The following is a 27,315-nucleotide window of genomic DNA, read 5'->3' as shown; positions in this document are numbered from 1 at the left end:
TGGGATGGGGGTTAGAGTAGTCAGCAGGTGCCATTCCAGCTCCACGAGTCTTTTCTCCTGAGCCCTCTTTCAGAGCCGTGTTCCTGACACAATGTTGGCAGCCTGTGGGCTCCCATGACAGACAGCTCAGCTGATTTCAAGAGACGGAGGCCACAGCACCACCTCCCAGTAGCTGCCAGTGGCCTTGGTGGCCCTGTTCCCACCAGCTACTGCAGCCCCTACTCACGCTCCTTCCCCACAGGGGTCAGCAAGATTGTGACAGTGGACGTGAAGGGGAACAGTCCACTGTGGCTAAAAGTGAAGGATCTGGCCGAGGGCATGACCTATCGTTTCCGAATCAAAGCCAAGACCTTCACCTACGGGCCTGAGATTGAAGCTAACATCACTACGGGCCCTGGAGAAGGTAGGAGAGAGGGGACGTCACACTGTCCTTCGCACCACATCCCCGGGGTCCAAGTGAGAGAGACCCAGGAGGTCTAGAGCTAGCTCTGAGGACAGTTGGAAGCTTACTTACCCCTCCATCTCCTGCCCCAAGGCTCCTCTCTCTCCTCCTCCATGCTCCATTCTCCTTCTTCTTGACTCCTCCTCCCTCCACTGTCCCTCCTCCAGGCTCCGCTCTTGTCCTCATCCTGGGCTTGGTTATTAACATCCAAGTCCCTGGGCTATTCCAGCCTGAGCCTGGACTGACCCAGACCCTCTCACCCCACAGGCCCATACACACTTCCCAGGCTGTCACAGGGTCTGTCTCAATACAGAGCCCAGGTTGACCTGCTATGTACGGTCCTCAGGGTCAGCCACTCAAGTGCTGGTTTTACAAGGGAAAGCCACTACAGCCATGGAGGTTTCCATAGCTCCTTCTTTCCTTCTTCTCTCACCCTCAGCCTTGGTCACCTCAGCCTGTCACCTCCGTCCAGGAAGGAAGCAGCCTGGCACATGTCCAAACCTCCATCCTGGCCAGAACCACTTCCCTGTACCTACCCCTTCCCCCACCCAGCTGCGGCTCTCAGAGCAGGGTGCAGAAGAATCACCCCCAGCTCTTGTCCAGTTGTACACTCCCTGGGTGGACACAGAGCTTCTGGTGTCCCTGAGATGCAGTCATCTCCCTCTCACAATGACACCACCACCTCCAGTTAACTCTCTGATGCACGGGCAGCCTTCTGGAAGCCAGGCTTCCCCAGCACCCAACACCTCCTTTCCCATTTTCAAGACAGGGTTTCCCTGTGTCGCCCAGCTGCCCTAGAACTTACTCTGTAGACCAAGCTGACCTTGAACCCTCAGAGATCCACCTGCCTGTGCCTCTTTGCCTCCCAGAGATGTGTGTCACTAGCTTTCCCAGCTGCTTTTACATCTAGAAGGCCAGTCAGTATTCCACCCTTGGGGTCCCACCCTAATCCTCTCTGTCACTGCCCCTGGTCTCTGTCACTTCCCACTCTCCACCCAGCACCCTGGTGGGTTGATCAGGGTTTAGTCTCCACTGGCCCTGACATGGGATCAGGTTTTCCCATGCTGAACGTAAAAACCAATTCCTAAGCAACCCTGCTGCCCGTACCCTCTCTTGAGGAAGAATCCAGCCAGGCCCAGCCCAACTTCCTCCCGAAGGTCACCTCCTTCCCCTCTGTGTCCCAGGGCCATCAGCAGACAGTGAACTTTCTCCAGAGTATGGGCTTAGAAGAAGGAAAGAGCTGGAGAGCCCAGGTCCTCTTGCCTTCAACCTGCTTGTGGGATTGTCACCCCTGTGTCTCGTTCAGTAAGGACGTGATGTGCAGGGCCATGAAAGGCTGCTGTCCCAGCTCTGCTTTTCTTCTGAGACTTCCTGGGATTTAAAAACTAGGAGACGGCGAATGGCAGGCCACCCAAGCACAGCCAGTTCCAACTTAGGGTTTAAAGAGTCCCAGCTTGGAGTTTGTGGCATGAGATAGGGAAGATGTTGGTCAAGAAATGGAGGAGGGGTGGAGGGTACCAAGAAAGAAAACCAATCTAACCAGGAGGGATCTATAAGGGACAGCACCAGCCCAGCTGTCCTCGGCTCACCAGAAAAGCCAGTGGCAGCCTTTTTCTCTGCCCTGAGCAGTGCTCTATACAGAGTGAAAAGCAGGGAGTCCAGGCTGCACCGCACTGTCAGCTCCTGTCTCCCCTTCATGGGCTGCAGGCAGGATCCTCCTTAGAGAAGGGAAAGACAGGGAAACTGAGTCTCTCCAAAACTGACATCAGGAATGGATATTGGGGCCTGGCAATGAGGTATCCAGCTGTGCGGAAAGTCTCCAGCCTCCTGCCTGAGTTGAACAGCTCCCCGGGTCCCAGAGGGCTTTGGTGAGATGTCCGGAGTTGTGTTCTCTTCCTATCTGGCAGCCGGAGGCCATCAATCAGCCTGCACACATGCAGGCCCTGCTGCCTCAACCCCTGGTACCACGAGCAGACAGGAAGCATCTACCGTGTGCTAGGCTCCGGGGATGGTTAATATCGTGTCTACTGGGAGACAACCTTGGTTGGGACCACACATGGCAGGAGTCTCCAGGAGGTGTTTGGGATGCTGCACAGACAGATACCTGGCCCAGTCCTCTGCCAACACAAGCTTCCTCCCGTCTGCTATTCTACCCTCCCTCTCCGATATCTCAGTCTGCAAGACACACCTTCTGCCAAGTTCTCCTTCCTAGGGACGGAGCCTGCTCTCTCCACACCTAGCCTAACATGCACGTGGGGGTAGCAGATTTCAAGTAAGAGACAAGACGGAGACGATGGGCATTATCTTTCCCTTGCCAGGCAAGGAAATGTTAAAGGGGCCTTCGCTCCCTCAGACAGACCTCATTCCTATCAGTCTGAACACCTCTGCTGCCCACCGTGGTATCTCCTTTCAAGACTTCCTTCCACAAGGCCCTTACAGATTGGTAAACTGAGGCACCCCTGAAGGGTTCCGCAAGTGGATCACGTAATAAGTTCTGGCGAGTCTTACATGCCTTTGTCCTCTGACTCTGCTCTAGAGCTCACCCCAGGATCATCGACCCCACCATGCCTTGCCCTGGGATTCGGAATGTGGGGTGTGGGAGTAACAGGAAGAGACAGTGGTCACATCCTGGCAGGCCTGGCCCAAGAGAGACTCTTCAGACCTAGTATTTGCAAGAAGTCCTGGAGGCTCTACATCTAGAGTTGATCTGGTTGCCCAGCCCCTCCTACCACCAGCACAGGTTGTTGTAAAGGGAGGCCATTCTTGGTTCCACAGGTGCCCTTATACACTATGGGGTGTTTGCAGGTGCACCAGGACCACCAGGAGTACCAATCATTGTTCGGTACAGCTCGGCCATTGCCATCCACTGGTCCAGCGGAGATCCTGGCAAAGGACCCATCACACGCTATGTAATAGAGGCCAGGCCTTCAGGTACGCCCTGCCCAGCCTGGGCTATCTTCCTCCATGGCCCACACCCTGCCCTTCTCCTCTCCTTACCCTCGGGCTTGTTTCTATCCTCCATCCATGAAGGTATGTGTGTTATTGTAAGTGAAACTAGAATTAGGGAGTAGAGGATAGGGCTCTCTCCTTAGAGCTAGACTCTTGTTTAAGAATTCCCAGCAGGCCCCCAAACAACAGTTGTCAGCACCTTGTACAAACCAACTAAGGCTCAATTGTTCAAGAAGCCAGAGAAAGGGCCAGGTAGTCAAGTGTGCAGGCATGAGGACCCGACTGCAGATCCCCAACACCCCATAAAAAAGTCATACATGGTGGCACACATCTATAATATCAGCACTGGGCGGGCCCCTAAAGTTTGCTGGCTAGAATTGGCAAGCTCTAGTTTCAGTGAGACTCTGTCTCAAGAAATACGGTAGAAAGCAATTAACAAAGACACTCAACGTCCCCCTCTGACCTCCACACACAAGTGCACACACCCATGCATGGACACGTGTGCACACACACACAAAGACAAACACACACTCTTATGCAAACACACACTTGCGCGCTCATTCACGCACGCACGCCCGTGAAGAGCATGAAGCTAGAAAAGTAAGATTTGGCTCACGCTAGCTAAATGCCCATGTCCTACTTATGACTCACTTTGTCATCCTACCGACCTCTCCTGTCAAGCCTGAAATCGAATCACAAGGACTTCCAAAGCCATCAGGCCCTGAGCAGCTGATAAGTCGCTCCTGAAGGGGCTGCTCTCCACTCTTGTTTCACTATCGGCCCTGCACCTGCTTCCCGGCTCCGGCTCCATTACTCTGCAAGCCCCAGCTCACTCTGTTGCTGGGTTTCCAGGCTAATCAGAGGAGCCCAAGTCAGCCAAGAGCTATGGGCCTGCTCTTTGTGTTCTAAGGATCTGTGCCTAGGAGATAGAAGTTGAGAAAGATAAGTCAAATAAGGATTAAGGTCAGAAATAGGGGAACTTATCAGTAGTTGACTCTGTGTGTGTGTGTGTGTGTGTGTGTGTGTGTGTGTGTGTACGCACTCGTGAGCCATTTCCCCACAATACTTTGAGAATTGAACCACCCCCACCACAGGTTGCACATTCCTCAGGGTGGCTGGGTCACCCCAGTAACAAAGAGTTAATTATTCTGGAGGTCCTGGAAGCCACCACCCACCATTACCCTAATCTTACACCAACCATCACGGGCCACCTTAGCTAAGTATCTAGCAAACTCGGATGCACCATGTCCCCCACCCGCCCGCACTGCAAGTGGTGCTGGCTCTCCCCCTACTCCAGATGGTCCCTCCCTGGACCTCCAGTGCCGGCTGTTGAGTTGGCCCAGAAGCCTCTGCATTCATCTCTTCACCAAGGCCTGTGCCTGCTTATTCCACCAAAGTCAGCCAATCTGGTGCCAGGCTATGGAATGTTGGCCCGGGACCTCAGCCTGTTGCTTTTCCAGTGTTTCCTGGGAGGCCCAGCATGAGCTGCTACCCTTCCAAGTTTGGGGGTTGTGACTTGGTGCACACAGGTGGAACGGAGGAAGGACTGAGCCAGCATTCCGTGACAGACCAAGAAGGGCCAAAAGTCAGCAATTCTAGGGAGGACCAGACAGTGGGTAAGAGGGGGAGTGAACCCTGAGGATGCTAGGACAACCCTTAAACCTGTTGGAAAGTGGACAAAATACCCGTGCATTGCTGTGCTTCATGCTACAGATACTAATCTAGACATACCAATTTCTTCAAACCATTGACCTCTCAGGCAGAGCGAGTAAGGGAAGGATTGGCTCTGGGACTGACAGAGCTGCGAACTGGCTCCCACATCTGCTGACTCTGAGGACAGAGGCCACTGAGGGGCATTCTAGCAGCTTCTGGCTTGGTCTCAGTGTCCCCATCCTTTGTTTGTGTGGGGTACAGTGAAGGGGGAGTGGGTATAAACAGCAGGCAGGAGACCTCAGCCTCTAGAAGGCAGCAGCAGGAGTCTCCATAAATGATTAGCGAGCATAAGTTGCACCCCAGCACTTTCCTGGGTACCCCGGGGAAACCCAATGCCAAGAGTCAGGTAACTCGGGGTTGGGGATTTAGCTCAGTGGTAGAGCGCTTGCCTAGCAAGCGCAAGGCCCTGGGTTCGGTCCCCAGCTCCGAAAAAAAAGAAAAAAAAAAAAAAGTCAGGTAACTCAGCAGAAAATACCAGCACTGTTAGCAATGACACCGTGACCTTGGCAAGATGAGTTAAGCTCGCTGAGCCTTGTCTTATCTGTCAAATGGGAGAAGATGTCCTTACCCCCTGTCATTGTTACATACAGTCAGTTTGTATGACACAGGACTGTCAGCTGCTGTGGGGGAGGCCTTGTTGTTACATTAGTCACACGAGGATCTGAGCCCCACTACATCCCAAGGAACGAAGCACTGAGGTCCGCATTGAGCTGCACGATAATGCTATGAGAAACACAGGGCAATGTTCGAGCTCCTTGATTTAACACACACCTCGAAGGTGTCTGAGCTTAAGTGCCAATTTATAAAGGTACAAAGACACGTGAACCCTTAAGGATTTCACAGCCTCAGAGAAGGGAGAGTGCTGGGAGATTAAACAAAAAGACAGTTGGGAAACAGGATGTGCTGGCACAAGGAAAGAGGCTGAGGCAGGGGATTATGAGTGCCAGATCAGCTTGGGCTACAAAGTGAGACTCTGTCTCAAAAAATTAAAAAATAGAGGGCTGGAGAGATGGCTCAGTGGTTAAGGGCACTGACTGCCCTTCCAGAGGACTGGGGTTCGAAACCCAGGATCCACCTGGCAGCTCATAACTGTCTGTAACTCCAGATCCGACACTCTCATATAGACATATACATGCAGGCAAAACACCAACGCACATAAAATAAAGGCAATTTTTAAAAATTAAAATAACGTAGGTAGTAATCAAGTAGATACTCAAAGTACTGATGATGAGGTGAGAAAGTGGTAAAGCACTAGGTAAAGTGCTTGTCTCCCAAGCATGAGGACACGAGTTCTCATCCCCAGCCTCCACATAAGAGCTAAGGAAAAATCTGTGACCCCAGTACCGGGAGGTGAAGGCGGGTGGAGATGGCCAGCCAGTCTAGCCAATTTCCGAGCTCAAGATTTGATGACAGACCCTGTCTTAAAAAATGAGGTGGAGAGCAATGGAGGAAGAGACCCAGACACGTCCACATGTTCAGGCACATGCTTGTGGGCACACATGCATGTGCACATACACACATGCATGTGCACATGCACACATACACACACACACACAGAAATGCACAGGCACAGAGACATGCACACATACACATATGGGCACACATGCACACTGCCAGCTATGGCTCAGGACCCAGGTCCTTCTGGGAGGACCTCTGAACAGACAGACCTCATGCAGGCTTAGGTAAACTGGCAGGGTCTATGATGGAAAGAGACAGGCTGCCCTCGACTGGGCTTGCAGCGAACTGGTCCAGAATGTTCTCTAATGATGCTGGGGCAGCAGTGGCTACTTACGTCCTGGATGCCCCTGCTGGATCTGAGGGAAAGTGTGGTAAGAGCAACAGAGTCCTTCAATCCAGGATAGAATGTTCTGGAACTGGGAAGCCAGCCCTGGTTCGTGAGAGCAGTTCAGAAGTTCAGAAGAATGAGCTCCCTGAGGGTGAAGCCAGGGCTGCTGCAGCAGGGAATGCTGGGAGATGGTGGCCCCATTCCTGGACTCAACTTATAACCCGAGCACTGGAAAGGCTGAGGCAGGTGGACAGGGCTAGCCTCGGCTACAAATACCCTACCTCAAAATTTAAAAAAAAAAAAAGCATTCCCCTCGTGTTTATCTGTCAACACTACTTACTCTGTTTGAAGTAGGAGTGCGTATTGTGTCTGTCATTGTTGTGACAGACTGCCAAACAAAACCAAACCTAAGAGAGGGAGGATGGGTTTGTTTAGCCCTCTGTCCACTGTTGGAGAGCAGGAAGAGCAGGGTGTTGGTGCTCAGCTCACTCTCTCTCTTTCCCTTTCCTTCAGCCTGGGAGGACACCGCCCATGTCGGAGATGGGTCTTCCCTGCTCACTTAAGCCTCCAAAGAAACACTCCCAGACCTGTCTCCTAGTGATCCCACATCCAGCCAGCCTGACAAAGGAGATTATATAGCCCAAAAGGAGTCAAAAAATAAATAAAAAGTTTTTCAAGTTAGGAATATATTCCAGTTTAAGAATATTTCCACATATATGCAATATATCTTATAGAATTAATTCTATAATATATATTCTATAGTATATGTATGTTACATAGAGAATATAATATAGAATAAGAATATAATCACATATATAATATATATGTAAATATACTAATATGTTTTAGATAGACACATATAAACATAAGTTTTCTTATATGATATACCTTATACACATAGCCTAAAAGTTAATTTTATACACTATTTGAATATTTTATACATGAAGTAAAGTTTTATGGTGTGTAGTCTTTCCACTTGAGATGTTATAGGTCTCAAAATGTTTCTTTATGGGAGCATTTTGGATTTTATTTTTTTTTATTCTTTTAGGTCTGACTACATATCCCAGGCTGGCCTCAAACTTGATATCCTCCTTCCTTGACCTCCGGAGTGCTAAGATCACAAGCATATTGATGTTAAGAGTTTAGTTTCTCCAAGTAGGGTGTCCAGCCTGTATCGGTTGTTCAAGAATTTACGGCATGGTACATTTTTTCAAATTTTTTTTTTGGTTCTTTTTTTTTTTTTTTCGGAGCTGGGGACCGAACCCAGGGCCTTGCGCTTCCTAGGTAAGCGCTCTACCACTGAGCTAAATCCCCAGCCCCTTCAAATGTTTTATAGATGTTTTCATTTTAGAGAAAAGAAGAGGAGGCACCCCCTCTCAGAAAGTATCTGTCTCTAAGACCTACACAAGATCATCCTAAGAGCCATGTGTTAAGCCACTGATTAGATGGGACCCACACTCAGGGAGTAGCAGCTAGAACCAGATCAAGTGGGATCCAAGACTCCTCCACCTCACAGTACCTCCTCTCTTTGTTCCTGCAGATGAGGGGCTCTGGGATATCCTCATCAAGGATATCCCCAAGGAGGTGACTTCCTATACCTTCAGCATGGACATCCTGAAGCCAGGCGTAAGCTACGACTTCCGGGTCATCGCAGTCAATGACTACGGCTTTGGCACTCCCAGCAGCCCCTCCCAGTCTGTACCAGGTACCAGCCTGTAGGATGACAGGTCAGAAAGTCCATGGAAGAACTAGTGACGTGCTAGGGGTTGGGGGGAAGAAGGCAGACACTGGGCAGCAGAAGTATCAAGGTAGTTGTACAAATGCACTGACCCTCAATTTCTCTAACCATGAGCTCTGGGTCCCAGGCCTATAGCAGTTCATAGCCTCAGGGGAAGTTGCCAGCCAGGCCACAAACTATGGTTCTATGGAAACCACCTCACCCCACTCTCAACAGGCAGCACCCAGGTAGGCCATGGGCTAATACTGCTAGCCTCTAAGACCCCACTGGGCAGTACCCAGGAGGGCCATGTTCACTGCCCCACACTCCCCCTTTCTTTCATTCCTCTCATTCGGTTTAGGGTTCACACAGGACACTTGACCTACACTGAGTGCCCTACTCAGTTACTGACCCCCCTTTAAATATAAAGGCAGAAATTCAACTCAAGATTGTACTTCTGCTCTCTGCTTGGCCATTAGCAACTCAGCCACTTTCCACCCACATATTGCTCCTATGCCCAGATTGCACCAAATTGTGAAATACAAAGAGTCTGAGATGAAAATAAACTTCCTTAGCTTTCTGCCATCAGTAAAACAAACAAACAAACAAACAAACCACAACTACAACAATAAAAGAACATTCACTATAATTTGGGAAAAGTTCTTTCAGGCTTCCTAAAGACCAGAGAAGCATCTTTCCACACACACAAATTGGAATCTTTCCATCAAAGTTTTTTTTTTCCCAAAGGCAAGAGAGTAAAAACAAAAAAGGCAGCTAACATACTGCTACTCTCCCTTCTTGATCCCCTGGCAGACATCATTCATCAATCCCAGCACTCTTCCTTAATCAATCCAAGGGATCCTCAATCAACTAAACCATAAAAATCTTGTTAAAATGGTCCTCCAAGCAAACTTTTGCCAGCAGATCAGAGCTGGAACTTTTGGAATGAACACACACACACATACACACACACACATACACACACACACACACACACACACACACACACACACACACCACTTACTGATAACGTCCATGAGCAGGCGGTGGAATCCCCAGATGGACCAGGAAGGCTCGTGGGCAGAAGAGAATCAATTTGCAGGTCCTGACACTGTACCCCTGTTGCAGCCCAGAAAGCCAGCCCCTTTTATGAGGAATGGTGGTTCTTGGTGGTCATTGCCCTTGTGGGTCTCATCTTCATCCTGCTCCTGGTCTTCGTACTCATCATCCGAGGTCAGAGCAAGAAGTATTCCAAGAAGACAGATGCAGGTGAGCGACCCTGCACATCCCCCTCCCACCCTCCAACCCACCCCTATCATGGCAGGCTTGACTCCTGAGGATCTCCTTTATGTTGGGGGCTGGAAAGATCTCTTCCTTAGCAATGCACCCTCTCAGGAGGGTGAATTCCTCCACACAACCTCTAATCAGGGTCTTGATACAAGCAAGAAAAGGGAGCATCCCAGCCTAGTGGGAGAACAGAGCTGGTAAGGAATGGCCGTGTGGTCTGACAGGTACCAATCTTCCACCAACCACCACCCCACCACCACTTTGCCCTCAGGTGGGAATACCAAGTCAGGAGCACTCGGCCATGGGGAGATGCTAAGCTTGGATGAAAGCAGTTTTCCTGCTCTGGAACTCAACAACCGGCGGCTGTCTGTGAAGAACTCCTTCTGCAGGAAGAATGGCTTGTACACCAGGTACTGTGCCTGCACGTGGGGATAGAGGACAGAGACTTGAGGGCCACACACCAGTGTCCAGCAGTGATGGCCCGGGAAGGAGCACGGAACCATGCCATGCCTTCCCCTTCCCTGAGAAAGAGCATTCAAGCTCCAGGACTGGCAATCGTCAGCAGAAGGTCATGTGGGACCCCAGCAAGATACTTAGGGTTTTGTGTTGGTCCCACCAAACCCAGTCACAGTTTAGAGAATGTTAGAAAATCCACGAGGAGGCAGATACTAAGAGTCTCTGCCAGCAGCTGCAGAGTGCAGAAACGGACAACGTCATGGAAACCAACCTGCAGCTGTTGGCAGTCAGGAGCACAGTAACTGCCCGTACAGGTGGCCACACACCCCTGAGGTGAGCTGGACCCAGCTGAGGCACCACAGCAAGAGGTCCCAGGGACTGGCCCATTGCTTAGCCTTTCTTAGCAAGGGGAAGACTTCTTCTCTGGGCTTGGCTTACTTTTGTTGGAGTAAAGTCAAGAACCTGCCGCCATCTTTCAGCCTGTGGAAGCAGTCAGTATGGGAAGGCCTTGAGGTATATAACTTGGCTCTCAGAGAACCTAGCACACTTGAAGCCCTGAGTTTGATCCCTAGCACTGTGGAAACTGGATGTGGTGCATCCCTGTAATCCTGGCAGGTTCTTAGGAGGCAGAACCATGAGGATCAGTACTGAAAGGCCAGCCCCGAACTCCATAGAGTTTGAGGCCAGCCCACGTCAAATGGGGTCCTTTCTCTAAAGCCCTATGCAATGAAGAATAGAGGCCATTTTGGGGGGACCCGACTAGCATTCCTGACTTCTCTCTGACTCCAGTCTCTCCTGGATATTCTTCCCTGAAGCCCACCAGGCTGCCCATTCCCAAGGACCAGGGATGCTCCTGGGGCCCAGCTGCTCCTTCTCTGATAGGATTGGGCAGTTGTATGCTCCCAAAAGCTCAAGGGAGGTTGAGGCCACAGCCAAAATGATTCGTGTCTCCAGCCTCTGCGTATTGACATTCATGGTTCAGTAGAGGCAGCAGGCTGGGGCGGGGGGGGGCAGGGGGGGTAGGGGGAGCGGGCAACCTCTTTGAGCGAATTCACAAAGCTTCTCTCTGTCTCCTCTCGCAGGGATAAGCCATGGGTACTTCTCCAAGGGGGTGGAGGGGAAGGCTGAGGGCGGAGCAGGCAGGCTCTCATCCCTCGCCAATCCAGCCTTCCAAAGAAAGGAGCATTTGAAGCTGTGGTTAAATTCACCCATGACTGGCATTGCTGCCACAGCCCCGCTGGGCAGGCTCCTGGGCCTGCCACAGGGAACAAGGGGGCATTTCACCCACAGCCCAACCTCCCCTTGTCCCCCTTCCCCTCCTACTCATAGGACTCACACATAGAGGCCTGCATGTTCTATGCCCCCATGGGAATGAGAAAAATCTTGTTTTCACCAAACCAGATTCAAGCTGAAATGGTCTCAGTAATGTTTGCACACACATGTATGTGCCAAGCACATAGACACACATTCCATCTGCCCTGTATGTTCAAGGACGTTAGTTTGGCATCCTATTTTCTCTCCTCTTCTTTCTCTAAGCCCCCAGCCCCCTTCTAAGGTCCACGGTAACACAGTTTGGTCACAAGGAGGAACCCAGAGTAGAGGGGCTGGTAGCTTGCATTCCCTGAGACCTCTCTGAGGCTACCTCTCAGCCTCACTCCCTTCTCTCCCTAGGTCCCCTCCCAGGCCCAGTCCAGGCAGCCTACATTACTCTGATGAAGATGTCACCAAATACAATGACCTCATCCCGGCAGAGAGCAGCAGCCTGACAGAGAAGCCCTCGGAGATCTCTGACTCCCAGGTGAGGGGCACGAGAACCCAAGCCTAGACAGGCGGTGGCCGCTACCAAATGTGGGTGAAAGGATAAAGAGCATCCCATCGCACAGCCCCCTCCTCCCCTCCTCCCCACTCTTTCCTTCTTTGACCATGGAGACCAAAGGGGCAGGAGAAGCTATCCAGAAGTCATTCATGGGTCAGCTGCCACCCCCTCTGAGCCCAGCTCAGAGTTTGCCCCAGAGCAAATAGGGTCAAGGTCACTCGGTCACAGGAAGTCTCCATGAGAGCCTGGACCCTCAGTTACCATTGCCCAGGTTCTCAGTAACTCGGACTCCTGGGGGAACCTTGGAGCTGAAGCGAAGAGTGAGTAAAAGAGGGGCTAGGGACAGCTTGGTGGATGTGGGAATTCTGGGGTTCAGTCCCAGCAGCTCAGTGGATGAATACTTACCTAGTACGTGGGAATCCTGGGGTTCAATCTCCAGCAACATTTACACCTGTCACACCCATAATCCCAGCACTGGGGAGATGGAGTAGGAAACCCAAGACCATCCTGGAGTTCGCTCCAGTGGCACAGCCTGAGATTCTAGCTCCTTAGTTTCAGGGCCAGAAGCTACACTGTGCCCACCCATAGAGTTGGGCCTGAACCCTGTTTCTACCCTAACCCAAAGCCTTGCCTACAGGACTTTCTAGAAGTCTTCTGCTTTGTCCAATAAGCCATCTAAGAGAACCAAACACTCACTCCACTCCTCCAAGTCATGTTTTACAAATAACTTGTGGAGTTTCTTTTATTTTATTTTTTTTTCTTTTCTTTTCTTCTCTCCCTCGGAGTTTCTTTATTTAAAAAAAAAAAAAGGAGAAAACAAATCAAGTCCACCTTTAAAGACTAAAGGCAATGCATGTGCATGCTCTAGGCACTGAAGTTGTTCCTATCCTGCTCATCCCTCCCACCCACTACACACCTTCCCAGCCCCCCCCCCCAGCTTTGTAAATACATTTGGAAGATAGTCCTATCTCTCCAGAGGGCTGTTGTGGGGGATGTGTTCATGTAAAAGATAGCACTTGGCTGTGTGATAAGACTCCTGAGCCCTACATGGAGTCCACTCTGTCTCTTAGTGACTCTGACTGGGAGTCAGAGGGTAGCCCTTCACACACACAAGGCAGGTGGCATGGTTCACTGAGCAGGGGGAAGCTGGGCCATGTGGTACCCGGCTCCTCGCAGGCTCTGGAAAAGGCACGGAGTGGGAATCAGGCCTTTCAGCTGTAACAGTGTTATTGAAAAACCAAACATCTGGCTTTAGGACCACCACAGAGAACCCAGATTCCAGGTTGGCTGGGACCCTAGCATCTCAGAGTTGGGGGTGCCTGGGAAGACGCTGAGAACTTGGTGTGAGAGGGCCCCTATTCCCAGTGTGATACTTGCATTCTATTACTGTCATTAAAATGTTTGTCAGTGGTCAGTAAATAACCACATCCCAGAGCTCTTAAGTGTCACCAAAGAGACCCCAGGCAGACCACTTTACCACTCTGTAATTACCAGGAACACAGGACCCCTAATTCTAGATGGCTTCCTTCTGCACTTCTAGGCTTGACAACCATGGGAACTGTGTTTCTGCATCATCCTACGGCTCAGGGCAGCTCCAGGAGATTCCTAGGGAGAAGCTGTCTCTGACTTCTCTCAAACCGTCCTGTCTCTCCCTCTCCTTATCTCTCTCTGGTCCTGGGAACGGAGCACAAGGTCCCGCACTTGCTAGATGAAAACTTTACCCCTGAGCTGTACCATCAGCCTCTGGCCAACCCTCCTGAGCCTTATTCTCAGTGATGGAGACATGGATCTGAACACCACCCCCCAACACCACCCCGCAGGAGCTCCTCGGAGTCCGTAGGGTTTCACTGGAGGTGGCACAGCTGACCTTGTCCCTCAGACACCCTTGCTGCACACAGGCCTGCCAGAGTTCTCTGGGTTATCAATCAGGGTCTGGAGTGTGGCATATCCACCCTGATGACTGTCCTGGGCAGATGACAAATTCGGGGACCCTGAGGATTGGCAACCACTCCCCCTCAACGTCAGTGGCTCTGAGTCACTGCCTCTTTGAGGGGTCCCCTCCCCCAGATCCCCTGTGCATGAGTGTGCATGTGCAGCCTGGTTTATATTCTGAGTCAGGCCCCCCAAATCTCCTTCTCCAAACTGACACAAGTCTGTCCCGCCTCTGTCCTGTGAGATAGTCACAAACAAAATGTCGATTTGATTTAAAAGTAAACATATATGATAAGAGGCAGTGTGAGAAAGGCTCCCAGGGAGCTGCAGGTGAAGAGCTATAGGCAGAGGCTGGCTCTTCCCAGGGACCCAGGGCCATGCCTCAAGAGATGCCCGAGACAGCACCCCCTCCCCCAGCACAGGAAAAGCACACCCCAAGAAATTTGCCTGTGGCTTGTTTGGTGAAATGTCTGAAAATGCAGCCTGGCTGCATTCCAGTTCATTTTCAAAATAACAGCACAAGTTTAGCAGGGGAAAAAAACATGTATATTTAGCACACAAATGCATCTCAATGGAGAAGAAACACTGAGCCCACAGCCGATGTCTTCCGATCTTAACATCCAATTCCTAGCAGGACCTTGGTTGGCCAGCTTCGAGCTCATCTTTAAGAAATCAAATCTATGAGAAAACATTTAAAGAAAATGTGTGGGACCAATCACATCTATTTATTAAGGACAAGGAGTCACGATGGGCCCTAAGAATTGTGGGTACATAACACTCTAAATTCCTGGAAGGTTCTGGTGACATTATGATTATTTCTAGGTTAAAACAATAAGAAACAGTGGTGGTGAAATGGGAGGTGACAGTCATAAACACCTCAAAAAGTCCAGACACGGGGCTGGGGATTTAGCTCAGTGGTAGAGCGCTTACCTAGGAAGCGCAAGGCCCTGGGTTCGGTCCCCAGCTCCGAAAAAAAGAACCAAAAAAAAAAAAAAAAAGTCCAGACACCACCCCCCAAACTCCATTAGGCCTTTCCTAGTCCTTTACTGGGGTCAGGTACATGGAAATGTTGACTTCCCATCTCTGTGGACTTCATTCTTTGATTCACTGGTTCCTTCCTTGGGATACACGTTCAACAGCCTTTGGTCCACACCACTAAATGGTACCAGAGAGTAGGTTTTCTCTGCCAATGAAATAAGCCAGTTAAGGCCTAGTTAAATGTATAGAAGCGGGTTTATTGGAAGCTGGTTCACTGGTCTCAAAGAACGGGGCCAGGGAAATCACTATGCAGAGACATAGAGAAGTTGGGGGCAGGCAGAGAGAGAAAAAGAGATCGTGCAGGCGGAGTCTGGGGTGGGTGGCAGGTCCTTTTATCTACAGCACACACCTAGCACACCTGACCACGGTAAATGATGACATAAGCAGTTGCTAGGTCCCTGAGAGCAGGCCAGTGGTGCTGCCTGTATATTAACAGGGTTAGGGGTAGCTCTAGGGGTCCCAGGTTTGAATAACACCAGACATATCAATGTTAGTAGCTGCAGCAGTAAGTAAAAGATGTTCTGTGACATCGTATTATGGTCTGTTGGAGAGGCTACCTGTGCACAAACAAATCCCACGTCTCGATTCTCAGATGTCATGAAGCCATAATGACTAATTATAGGAAGAGAGGGATGTCCAAACTTTGTTCTGTTTCCTGCTGTTTGAGGAAGTTGAGGCACTGAGGAGACCTAGGGAAAAGGTCACTACCCAAAGGCATGTGACAGGGGGGTGGGGGCGTGCTCCTGGAAGTTGTGGATACTCATTTGGTGTGTGCCGGTCTGAGTCCAGCTCTTTTTTTTTTTTTTTTCTTTTTTTCGGAGCTGGAGACTGAACCCAGGGCCTTGTGCTTGCTAGGCAAGCGCTCTACCACTGAGCTAAATCCCCAACCCTCTGAGTCCAGCTCTAATCCCCAACTCCCTGCAGAAGGTAGAGACTCTGCCCAAAGGTTAGCATATCCAAGGGGCGGTGCCAGAGTACTGTGTCTAGAGCGAGGTCAGGCAGGACAAAGCCCCTGGGACCCCAGATGAGGGAGGGGGGTCTTTTAGTCTCTAAAGTCCTCAAAATTAGAACAGGGACACACACACATACACACACCTCTCCCCCTCCCTCCCTCTCCCTTTCCCTGGCTCCTGAGCTCCTCACACACACTCTCTCTCTCTCTCTCTCTCTCCTCTTCCTCTCCCCCTCCCCTCCTCTCTCACACACACACACCATACACACACACACAAACACACCATACACACACACACAAACACACCATACACATACACACACAAACACACCATACACACACACAAACACACCATACACACACACACAAACACACCATACACACACAAACACACCATACACACACACATACAAACACACCATACACACACACAAACACACCATACACACACACACAAACACACCATACACACACACAAACACACCATACACACACACAAACACACCATACACACACACACAAACACACCATACACACACACACAAACACACCATACACACACACACACAAACACACCAAACACACCATACACACACACACACACACACACAAACACACACATTCACACTCACATCCACACACATCACCTGCCTGCCTGGTCCCAGATCTCAAACCTGCCTCTTACACCCTGAGCTCCTCATCCAGCCAAGTCTGGTACAGGAGATGAGCAAACAAGCAAGGGGCTTTTTCTCCTCCCCTTTGGGATTTCAGCTTTTTTCTCTAGAATTGGCCCTCCTTCTGGGTCCCTCCCCCACTCCTGTCCCCCAGCCTGGTGTCTGCCCTCCCGCTCCTGCGACCGAGTAATTGCTGATTGAGTGGTTTTGAGAAGCTGTTAAGAGGCCAGGGAACTGAAGCAGTCGCTTGATGGCCTGGCAGGATGGTCCCTGAAAGCCCCCTTTGTGTTTGCCAGCTCCTGGGACGCTGCATTGAGTTACCGAGAGAGAGAGAGGGCTGAAAGCTACAATCGGAGCTCCCCTCACACTCTTTCTTCTCGCCCCACCCCCACCCTGAAAAGAAACAGATGTTCAGGGAGGTGGAGGCGGGAACTGCCCTGTTAGTCTGAGGCAGAGACAACCCTCTCCCCCCTTCTTCTTGACCCCGGGGAACTAGAGGAGGGACTAGCCAAGAGCTCAGACCCCACCTCCTGAGCATCCCCAACCCCACTTCCAGCCTTCCCATCTGTCAGGACTACTGTCCCAGAGGGCCTGGCATCTAGTAGGTGCTCAAGAGATAGCACTGCTGGTCTGAGGTGGCATCGCTAAATGGACTTTCAGATTTGGGCCTGGAAGAGACAGGACCCAACACGTTCCCAAACCAGTCCCCCCCATGCTAACCCCCCCACACACACACTGTTGGCTAGCAGCGGGAGGCTGTTCCCATTCCAGTGACATCACTGAGGCAGTCTGCAATCCCTGGCCCCTTGTGATCTCTCCCAACGGGCTCTGAGTCCTCCCACTGAAACTCTGCCCCCACCCCAGCCTTTCTCCCCAGTAATACCATTTACTCTACTCCTGTCTCTTTGGATCCTTCTTGCCTAATAGGCAACAAGCTACCATCTTGCAGTCCGCCAAGGCTGAAAGCCTGCCAGTGACTGTCACAAACATGCTTTACTAGCAAGGGCCATGACCCCAGGGGCTTATGCACTGTAGAAGTGGTGCATCGTGATCTGGGACTCCTCCCAAATGTGTAAGCCTAGGGCTAGCCAGAATTCTAGATGCCTTGAAAATGCTGGCAAACTCTTCAAGACAGGAAGCTAGTAGAAAGATCTAGCCTGGTTCTCTACACCCGCAGATCCTTCCAAAGAGAGACAACCCACCCCACACACACACACTCCACACACATACACCCCACACCCACCCCCAGCCCCTGGCCTCAGCGTATTAGCCTGGCCTCAGCAAATGGACCCCTCTTGTCATATGTCTTTTGTTCTGGGTAGGCAGCTGGGCAGACACACAAAAAATAGGCTCACATTGTGCAGCCTTGAACCCCAGGCTAATAGACTGGAGGGGCTGTCCATTGTGGGCTCTACCCTCCTGAGGAAGATGGCTGCTTGGAGGCTACAAGGGGGGAGAAGCTGAGAGTGCAAGAAGGTGGAGAGGAATGGTGGGATTGAAAGGAGGGGAAATTAGCCAATGGCTGGGGAGTATTTGTCTCCCTGGGAGGCAGGGAGGGGCTCTCATTCTCCTCTAGGAACTCCAGAGGAGAGTAAGCACAGGGGTGGACATCAGAAAATTAGGCAGATCCAAGCTAAAGCCCCACCAGACCTGTGTCCCAGGAAACCCTCTGTCTCTGCATTCAACATCAGCACACAAAGTCATCATGTCCATGAAGCATAAGCACTAACATAGCATCAGCACTCAGTCAGTACATAGTACCAGTACCTGCATACCAGTAGTACTCACTGGGCATCAAGACTCTCTTCCACATAGCATCAGAATAAGTACTTACATGACACCAGTACCCATGCAGCATTAGTACACACATAGTAGCCCCTCGTATTCACAGAATCAGTGCTCAGTCACATAGTATGAGCACTCACTCACTGACAGTACCCAAGAAACATCAGTACTCACATAGCACCAGTACCCATGATACAGCAGGAGTACTCCCACAACATCAGTACTCACTTAGCAACAGTACCCATGATGCAGCAGGAGTACTCCCACAACATCAATACTCACTTAGCACCATACCCATGGTGCAGCAGGAGTACTCCCACAACATCAGTTCTCACTTAGCAACAGTACCCATGGTGCAGCAGGAGTACTCCCACAACATCAGTACTCACTTAGCACCAGTACCCATGATACAGCAGGAGTACTCCCACAACATCAGTACTCACTTAGCAACAGTAACCGTGATGCAGCAGGAGTACTCCCACAACATCAGTACTAACTTAGCACCAATACTCATCATGGTGCAGCAGGAGTATTCCCACATCAGTACTCACATAGCACTAGTACCCATGCAACATCAGTACTCACACAGTATTCATAAAGCAAGAGTACTCTAGCAACATGCATACTGAGACCGTCGCCTTAGCATTCACAGACTGAATTCACAGCCACAGCACAGAGGTGTGAAAATCAGTTACAGAAATGCCAAGTCAGCAGCTCCTGCCTCCCCAGGAGCTCCTGCCTGAGAAGTCAACATAGTTTTGCCTCTCTCAAGGGTCTAGATACCACAAAGGGCTTTGTCCCTAGAACATTTTGTGCATCCCATCTCCCATGGCTCAGACCTGGGAACAAAGTCACCTCCAGTTACTCCAGATGTCAAACAGGATACAGTGGATCGCCCCAAACTCACTGGTCTTGGCCATGCTAGGTTTGTTTCGAGCACTCTGCTTGACAAACATGTTTTCCTTAGGTTCGTGTAAGCGATGAATTAGCCAGCTGGGGACACTGGTGGGCAGGGGGTGAGGAAGGACAGGCAGCCTTGGTAGCAACCTCTGGGCTTTTCTCCATCCAAGTGTGCCTTTCTCCATCCAAGCTGCTCTGTTCCCCAGAGTCTCCATCTGTTGTCTAACTCCTTCTCAAAACATCGCTGGAAGCTTGGGGGTGGAGGAGGGGGGAGTGGTAATTTTAGCTCCACAATTCAGAGTTTACAATTCAGATTGACTTGCCTCCTGCAGGAGAAGCATGTGCCTAGAACTGCAGGATGTCATCACAGAGTTAAGAATAAGGGAATATTTGGGGCAGGACGGCCTCCAAAGTCAAAGGAGCTCTTGTTAGCATTTAAAAAAAGAAAGTTTCATGTGTGTGTGTGTGTGTGATTCTGTGATTCATGTGCATATGCATGTAGGAGCCCAGAAAAGTCAAGAGTGTACCAGAGTCCTTTGTAGCTAGAATTACAGGCTGCTGTAAATTGCATAGAGTGGGGGCTGTGTCCTGAACTGGGGTTCCTGGGAAGAGGGGGAGATGCTCTTCACTGCTGAGCCATCTCTCCATCCCCTGGTGACATTATGTTCATGATGGTTTCCGAACTGGCTTGCTTTTGTCCTGAATCATATATGGATGAGCATCTGCATTTCTCACTGCCCAAGGCTTCCCAAGTCTTTAGCTCAAATTTTATCTCTTGCCATAGAGTACAGACCCAGGTTAGACTGTGTTTTGGCTAGAGAGATGGCTTAGTGGTTAAGAGCACTTGCTCTTGCTGAGGTCCTGGTTTGATTCCCAAGACCCACACCGTGGCTCACAACTGTCTATAACTCCAATTTCTAGGGTCCACTGCCCTCTTTTAACCTCTAGAGACCAGATACACACACAGTACACAGCCATACATACAAGCAAAACATCCATACACATTAAATAAATCTAAAGAAAAAAAAATAACTTCCCTATATAATCCAGACATTTTGGGTGCTTGCGCTCTCACACTCTCTCTCCCTCTCTCTCCCTCTCTCCCTCTCTCTCTCTCTCTCTCCCCCCCTCTCCTTTACTACCACTTCCTCTTCTTCTTGTCCTCCTCTATTTTCTCTCTGTATGCCTGCCCTTTCTTTCTCTCTCCCCATTTCCCCTTCCCCTTTGGCGACTCTTCTGTCGTCCTCCGTTCTTAGGGGCCACTGAACTTGTCCAGGACCAGCTTCCCAATAAACCTGATTAATATATTCTAAAAAAAAAAAAAAAAGAAAGAAAAAAAGAAAAAATAACTTTTTTTTAGATAGCATCTTGTCAGGGATAGTCAAGGATCAGAAATGCAAACTGTCCTCAAATCAATGTGCTAAGTCAAAGACACTAGACCCAGATAGCATGGCATCTGTAATTCCAAGAACTCAGGAGGCTGAAGCATGAGGGTTATCACACACTTGAGAACAGCCTGGGCTGTATAGTATGTTATAGTATGTATGTTATAGGCCATCTAGGGCCAAAGAACGAGCTCTTATCTCAAAAACCAACCAACAAAAAGAAGACGCTAAGCAGAAAGTATGTAATGTGCAGCCCTTCAGGGTGTACTTGGAGCTGGGTAGACCTGATGACTCACAGTGTCACACACAGACTGAACAGTGCTGAGCTGCTCACTTTAAAATGGTTGGCTTTATGTTAAGTGAATTGCATTTCAACCGGAAGGAGTAAAGGTTAGAATTTGAGTGTGTAGGTCTGGCTCAGTAGTATAGCTCTGAAATCCTACCTATCAGGAGGCTAAGCAGTAGTGAGTTTAAGGCCAGCCTAGGGAAACCCTGTCTCCAAATGGAAAAAACTAGAAAGTGGGGTACAGAGTAGCTCAGTAGTAGAACACTTGCCTAGCATGAGTGAAGCCATAGTACCACAAAGAGAAAAAGACTGCCATCCTGCTGTGACAACACATGGTCCTTCTCTCATACTGGCTCTCCCTGAAGAAAGAGGGAAGGGGAAGTAAAGGGACACTCTCGTGTTTATAAAAAGATAAAGAGGGAAGGAATATGTTTGGTAGAGGTGTAGTCGGGTATAGGGGAAGTGGGTGCCTCCGTTGGACCCATGCTGAAGCATCCCTTCCCCCTGAGGGACCAGCCACACATGACAGTATAGTATAGAATAGAGTTTAGTCAGGGCGTGGGGGAATTGAGAAGGTAGGTGCTGGGGTTGGGGGGAGGAGAGACAGAGAGACAGAGAGAGAGGGGGGGGGAGGAGCAGAGGCCGGCCATGAGCATGTGGAGAGAAAGTGAGGAAGGGAATGGGAAGGGGCGAGAGGTCAGGGCCGGAGCAAGAAGGCAAGAGCAAGAGAGCAGAGGGAATAAGCAGCCCCAGCCCCTTTTATAGTGGGTCAGGCACACCTGGCGTTGCCAGGTAACTGTGGGGCGGAGCCTAGACAGATACTGTGGTAGTGAAAGGTTGAGATTAAGTCCTGAAGAGGCAGAAGAGAGAACAGAGCCAAAATGTTCTGTGCCTTTGAGCCCTGGCCTCACTAACACCGCTGTTTCTCTCCTCCTAGGGGAGTGACAGCGAGTACGAAGTGGACACGAACACCCAGAAAGCCCACTCCTTCGTCAACCATTACATCAGTGACCCCACATATTACAACTCTTGGCGGCGCCAACAGAAAGGCATCTCTCGGGCCCAGGCTTACAGCTACACAGAGAGCGATTCCGGCGAACCTGACCACGTCACTGTCCCCAACAGCAACAGCACCCAGCAAGGCAGCCTTTTCCGGCCCAAGGCCAGCCGGACTCCAACGCCCCAAAACCCCCCAAATCCCCCGAGTCAGCAGAGCACCCTCTACCGTCCCCCCAGCAGCCTCGCCCCCGGCTCCCGGGCACCCATAGCTGGGTTCTCATCCTTCGTTTGACATCAAAAGAGGAGAAAGAATGGGGGAAAAAAAAAAGAAGAAAAGACACCAAAATCCTCCTTTGTCACTTCCCAAAAACTCCTGCCAGAAAACACACAAGAAAACCCCACCAAGTCATCGACTCAACTTTTCACCTCCCACGTTTATTTTTCCAGAGATTCCAGGGCTACCAAAGCCCGGTGGAGGACGGCGGAAGGAGAAGAAACCCACAGGAGGACTTGGATACATGTGACCGGCAACGGCTCCTCACCCTTGGGGTCTGTTTTGCAGTGTGGAGGGCTGGAGACTACATAGTCTCACTTCTGCGGAGGACAGAGGGGCTTGGGGCCCTGGAGAGAGGGAGCCATAAGGCAGGCGGGGTTAAAGGATCGGAAGCTTCTAGAGATGTAGACAGCTGCACCCCTCACACTCGTGCTAGATCTCTGGGCTTGCTATCCTTGCTCCTCTGCAAAAAGGATGGGTGCACCCCGAGGTGAAGTCTGCCTGCTGTCTCTGGTTCTTCCTGGCAGGTGTCCCATGGCCTTGTCACCCCGCCCTCCCAAGCCCCCTCTCCCCCAGCACCCGCCAAGGGCTCAGGGCCCTTGTTCAACTTCTCCAGCAAGCATTTGGCTTATTTTGGGGGGAAAAAATAAGGAAAAATCAAATGGTAAGAATCCACTTAGCAACTTCCTTGTTCCTGCAAAAACTTTTTTTTTTTTTTTTTTTTTTTTTGGTGAATTCAAGGAAGAGGGCCTAAGGGCTGGCAGAGAAAGAATCCTTTCCACACCCATATAACTGAGCCTCCTGTTGCTTGGATTCACTTCCCTGAATGCAGATTAGGAGAGGTGATATCTGGGGAATGGAGACCCAAGGTGCTGGCTCCACGCTAGGGGATGCTTCAGGGAGATGTCCTGCAGGAAGTCAGAGATGCAAGGATAAAGCCTTGACTGTTTCAATCTGTTCTACATGCTCAACGCTAAGAGAAAGGAAACGGGTTGGGGGCGGTGCCTCGGAGAAGAGGCTCAGCCCACCTCGCCTCGCAGGAGGAAGGTTGTATGTTCAGATTACCACTTTCCTCTGAATGTATACCTTCCTGCTAGCCCATGCGTTTGCTCAACAACATTCTCTCTTTAAGATCTGTGTAGCCCCGGTCCGTCTCTACCCACAATACACAGGTGCCCAGACCGGCGGTCCAATCCCTGGTCCTGACGCTTTATAAAGAATCGAAGGTTGTAGAGTTGAGGGTCCGGCATCCGCTCCACCACAGGGCGTGGTTGCTCGGGGAGGCTGACTGCGCTTACACCACGCCATCGCCGGGCGGGTGCTGGGCTGTAGGGAAGCCCCGAGACACCGCCCTGGGGTGGGAAAGCACAGTCTGACGCACCGGTCTCTGGGCCTTAGCTCAACCAAGGACCAGGCTACCTTTCACGGTCCACTTCCCCACAAAAGGTCACTTCAACTCCCCCTTACATCTCCCAGGCTGGGCTGAGTGACGGCAGAGCTGGGAAGGACCAAAGAAGGGTCAGCAGGAAGCTTTGTCCAAACTACACACAGAAGTTGAGATGCGTGGTCAGCCCAGCCAGGAGAGGCGGGTCAGACAGGATCAAGGAACAAGAATAGCTGATGGGAGGGAAAACTGTTACTCCCAGGAATGTTCTGTAAAAAGCCATGGGGGCAACTTCTCATCAGCTTTGGCCTTCCAACACAAGGACTTGGGAAGGAGGTTTTCCGATGTCCTGGATTGGCTTAGGCCCTTGGGGATATCATCCAGCCAAAGGCTCAGCCTACTGCTGGGAATGCGTGACTGCCTCCTTCAGAGGCTTCACTGGGTCATGTCCAATTTAATAAAGGACCAGACTTGCTGGGAGTCTACAGTTACGGCTGGCCTTGTCGAGAGGCCCGAGTGGAGAGCCTATAGCTGTTCTCAGCCATCTCTAGTCACTCCTAATTCTCACTGGGCAGAAAAGCCAGAGTCAAAGCCTGAATAATGAACACACTTGAGTACTGCGTGGGCTCCTCCCTACACACCTGACCCCTGGGATATGTGAGTGAGGAACTGTGGGAAGCCAGGTCAGCAGGCAGGTGACCCAAATACTGCATGTGAACAGTGGCTTTTCACAGTGACTTCTCTTAGGCAAGAAGGGAAGGCTCCTAAACCAGGAAGCACAGCTTTGTCCCCCAAAGGACAACAAATGGTTGAGACCTTGCCCCTCCAGGGATACGGGTCCCCAGGGTTACCTCGAACTTCAGTCAGCTGGACGCCAACCCTCGTGGCATCTGGCTTCTCCAGAGCCCCACATTTGCAGAGGCTACATGAGCTCACACTGCCACACTCACTGTCCGTCCCTCGTGTCTGTTTAAAACAACTTCATCTTTCTTTTTTTTTTTTTCCTGTCTTCGGAGGCTTTAACCATTTAAGGATGTTCCGAGTTTACATTAGGGAATTATTAGCCCAGCCCAGCCCAGCCCAGCCCAGCCCAGCCCAGCCCAGCCCAGCCCAGTGAGGGAGCTTTAAAGAGGAAGTGGGAATGGTTAAAAAAAAAATCATTTGTGTGTGTGTGTGTGTGTGTGTGTGTGTGTGGTGTCGCACAGGAGGCCAATTTTCCTTTGCCTTTAATGAATCACCTCGTGCACTGAGATCTCCCTCCCCCTTCCGCGTGCTCATTGGTACCCTCGCTGAACACTAGCAAACTTGTGCTTACGTACAAGCATATAAAGATATGCACAGAACATACATCTTATGTGTGTTAACAAAGTGGCTCTCATCATGCCCTCTGATGGCCCCTTGGCTGTCTCTCCTCCCCACGAGGCATGGATAGCCTGGGTCACTTGCACTTGGGGTATCAGTGGGACCTATTTATTACCCAAGCAGCTGAGCACATTACAAGCTACAACTCCTAGGATGAGCCTAGGGTGAGAGCCCTCCACTTAGGCACTACCTGCCTGCGGGAGGAGTGGGGGGAGATTGTTGCCTACACAGCCCCAGCCACGGCTGGACACCCAGTAGGTCTCCAGCTGTGGAACTCTATGTTGTTTAATGACATCTCTTGGCCTATGTTTACATTTCTGCTGGGCACTGGAGGATCCCAAGAACTCCACCCAGACAGCCCGAGTATGGCGGGCACCCACCCTGGGTCAGGGGAAGCTTTCGATTTCCCGAGCCGTGGAGGCCAGGGCAATTGTCTTGTGACTCTATGGGAAACGGGTTCACGGAAGGACACGCCTAGCCCTCTTGCTGTTGCCTCTCTGTGCCCTGAGGAAACCTGCCCGGTATCCAGGAGCCCACACACAGCATGCTGGGGCCGCTCTCTCCTCTCCTGGCAGCGCCTCCCGCATTCTTGCAGGCGCTGCACCCAGATCGACGAGACTAACCAAATAGCTGCTCTGGGTTCCAGAAGCATCTTCCTCCAGAGAGCTGCAGGGAGTTTACAAACCCACGCTGCCTCTCCTTTGCCCTCTCCACCCCAAACCTCATACTGCCATGAGTCAGAGGGAACAAGGACACAGCTGGGCTGCCTTGCCAGCCCTCGCTTCTTGAGGCCTTCTGTCATTGTTGCCCATGCCTGTCCTGGGCAGCATTTCTAAAGGTGCCAGAGCCTCACAGTAGGCTGCCCTAGGCAGGGGCTCCCCTCGCCTTCTCGAGTGGCGCACAGTGAAGGTGCCACAGTGTGCAGCCAGCCAGCTGGGCCATCAACGGGGAGAAAGAGGGGACCCACAGATAGCCACCACCAGCTCCGGAGTGCCTCTGTGGTCCCATACAGGGACACCCACCCTAACCAACACCTCGAGCACAGGTGCCCCACCCCCTTGGGACAACCCCCTCCTTTCTGTCTCCATAAAAACAAGTCCAAAGCATTTAAGTGTGTTACCTTCCTCCACCCATTATAGACTCCCCGAACAAAACTCGGTACAAATCTTTATTTTTTTGATTTAAAAGCTATAATGAAAAATTATAGGGAGAGTATTCATTATGGCAGGTGTCTGTAAGAAAAAAATATATATCTATATGTCACATAGCTTGTTAGCAAGTTTATTTTTTAAACAAAGGGTAAGAAAGAAAATTGATTTGAAATATATACCGCGAGAGCCCCGTGTCCTGTCAAACCGTCAGTATTTTATAAATAAATTTTTTTTTGGAATTCTGAAGCAGCAGCCATTCTTTTCCTCAGTACAAATCCTGTTCCTCAAACATATGTTCCTATTTCTAGCCATGTGGGGATTGTGCAGAACTAGCCATGGGCAGGACTCATCTGCCCTCTTGGTTCAGCAGCACGTGGTGTCTATACCTTTAAACCAAAAGTTCCTGCTTGAGGCTGAGCAGAGCTCTGCGGTAGGACTTCAGCCTGACATGCAGAGCTCTGAGTTCGATCCTTAGGACCAGAAGAAGAAGAAGAAAGTGTTGTTTTAAGTTTGGGGGATCAGAGCTCCTCTGACATCTGATAATGGTCAGTAATGGCGGTAGCATGGGATGGGAGAGAGGCTTTGGTTGTTAAGAGAACCAGAGTTCAGTTCCCAGCACTCACATCATTGGGCTGCCCACAACTGCCTGTAATTCCAGTTCTAGGGGATCCAACTCCCTTTTCTGACCCCCACGGTTGCCTGTGTACACACACACACACACACACACACGCACACACTCACACACACACATGCACACGCACTCATGAGCACACACATACACACATGCACACACACGCACTCACACACACAAACACTAATAAATGAAATTTAAAATAAACCTATAATAATAATGACAGTAAGAGGTGACACACTGATACCACACTCCACGGGGTTAGATGATCACTTGATATTCAGAACCTGACTAAGCCCTGAGTGTGACAGCCCAGGACGGAGAAGCTTGCTCTCCAAAAGCAGACGGGGCAGAACCAGGATTCGTCTCATGAAAACCGTTTGACCCTGGAGGCGC

At 50.7% G+C, this 27,315-nt stretch overlaps 1 protein-coding gene and 1 long non-coding RNA gene across 4 annotated transcripts in view; one reads left to right on the top strand and one right to left on the bottom strand.

The window, feature by feature from the left end:
- Positions 1-647, bottom strand: part of LOC102547853 (uncharacterized) — a 90,080-nt gene extending 89,433 nt beyond the window's left edge. The window contains exon 1 of one of the 2 annotated variants that reach the window (XR_015632248.1): positions 515-647. This is a non-coding gene — a long non-coding RNA (uncharacterized LOC102547853). The remainder of the gene's footprint in view (positions 1-514) is intronic. The other variant, XR_015632249.1, reaches the window with a different exon arrangement.
- Sdk2 (sidekick cell adhesion molecule 2) overlaps positions 1-26,534 on the top strand; it is a 276,864-nt gene extending 250,330 nt beyond the window's left edge. For both annotated transcript variants that reach the window (NM_001413325.2, XM_087573277.1), the window contains 7 exon segments: positions 242-403; positions 3,248-3,373; positions 8,431-8,595; positions 9,736-9,876; positions 10,166-10,304; positions 12,022-12,148; positions 22,056-26,534. In NM_001413325.2, coding sequence (NP_001400254.1) covers positions 242-403; positions 3,248-3,373; positions 8,431-8,595; positions 9,736-9,876; positions 10,166-10,304; positions 12,022-12,148; positions 22,056-22,409 — 1,214 coding nt within the window. In that variant the 3' untranslated portion in view covers positions 22,410-26,534.
- The last annotated feature ends 781 nt before the right edge of the window (positions 26,535-27,315 follow it).

The sequence above is a fragment of the Rattus norvegicus genome, chromosome 10, assembly GCF_021556685.1.
Source record: "Rattus norvegicus strain SHRSP/BbbUtx chromosome 10, alternate assembly SHRSP_T2T, whole genome shotgun sequence".
Lineage (NCBI taxonomy): Eukaryota > Metazoa > Chordata > Mammalia > Rodentia > Muridae > Rattus > Rattus norvegicus.
The sequence above is the reverse complement of the archived record's forward strand: the minus strand, read 5'-3'. Positions and strand labels throughout refer to the sequence as shown.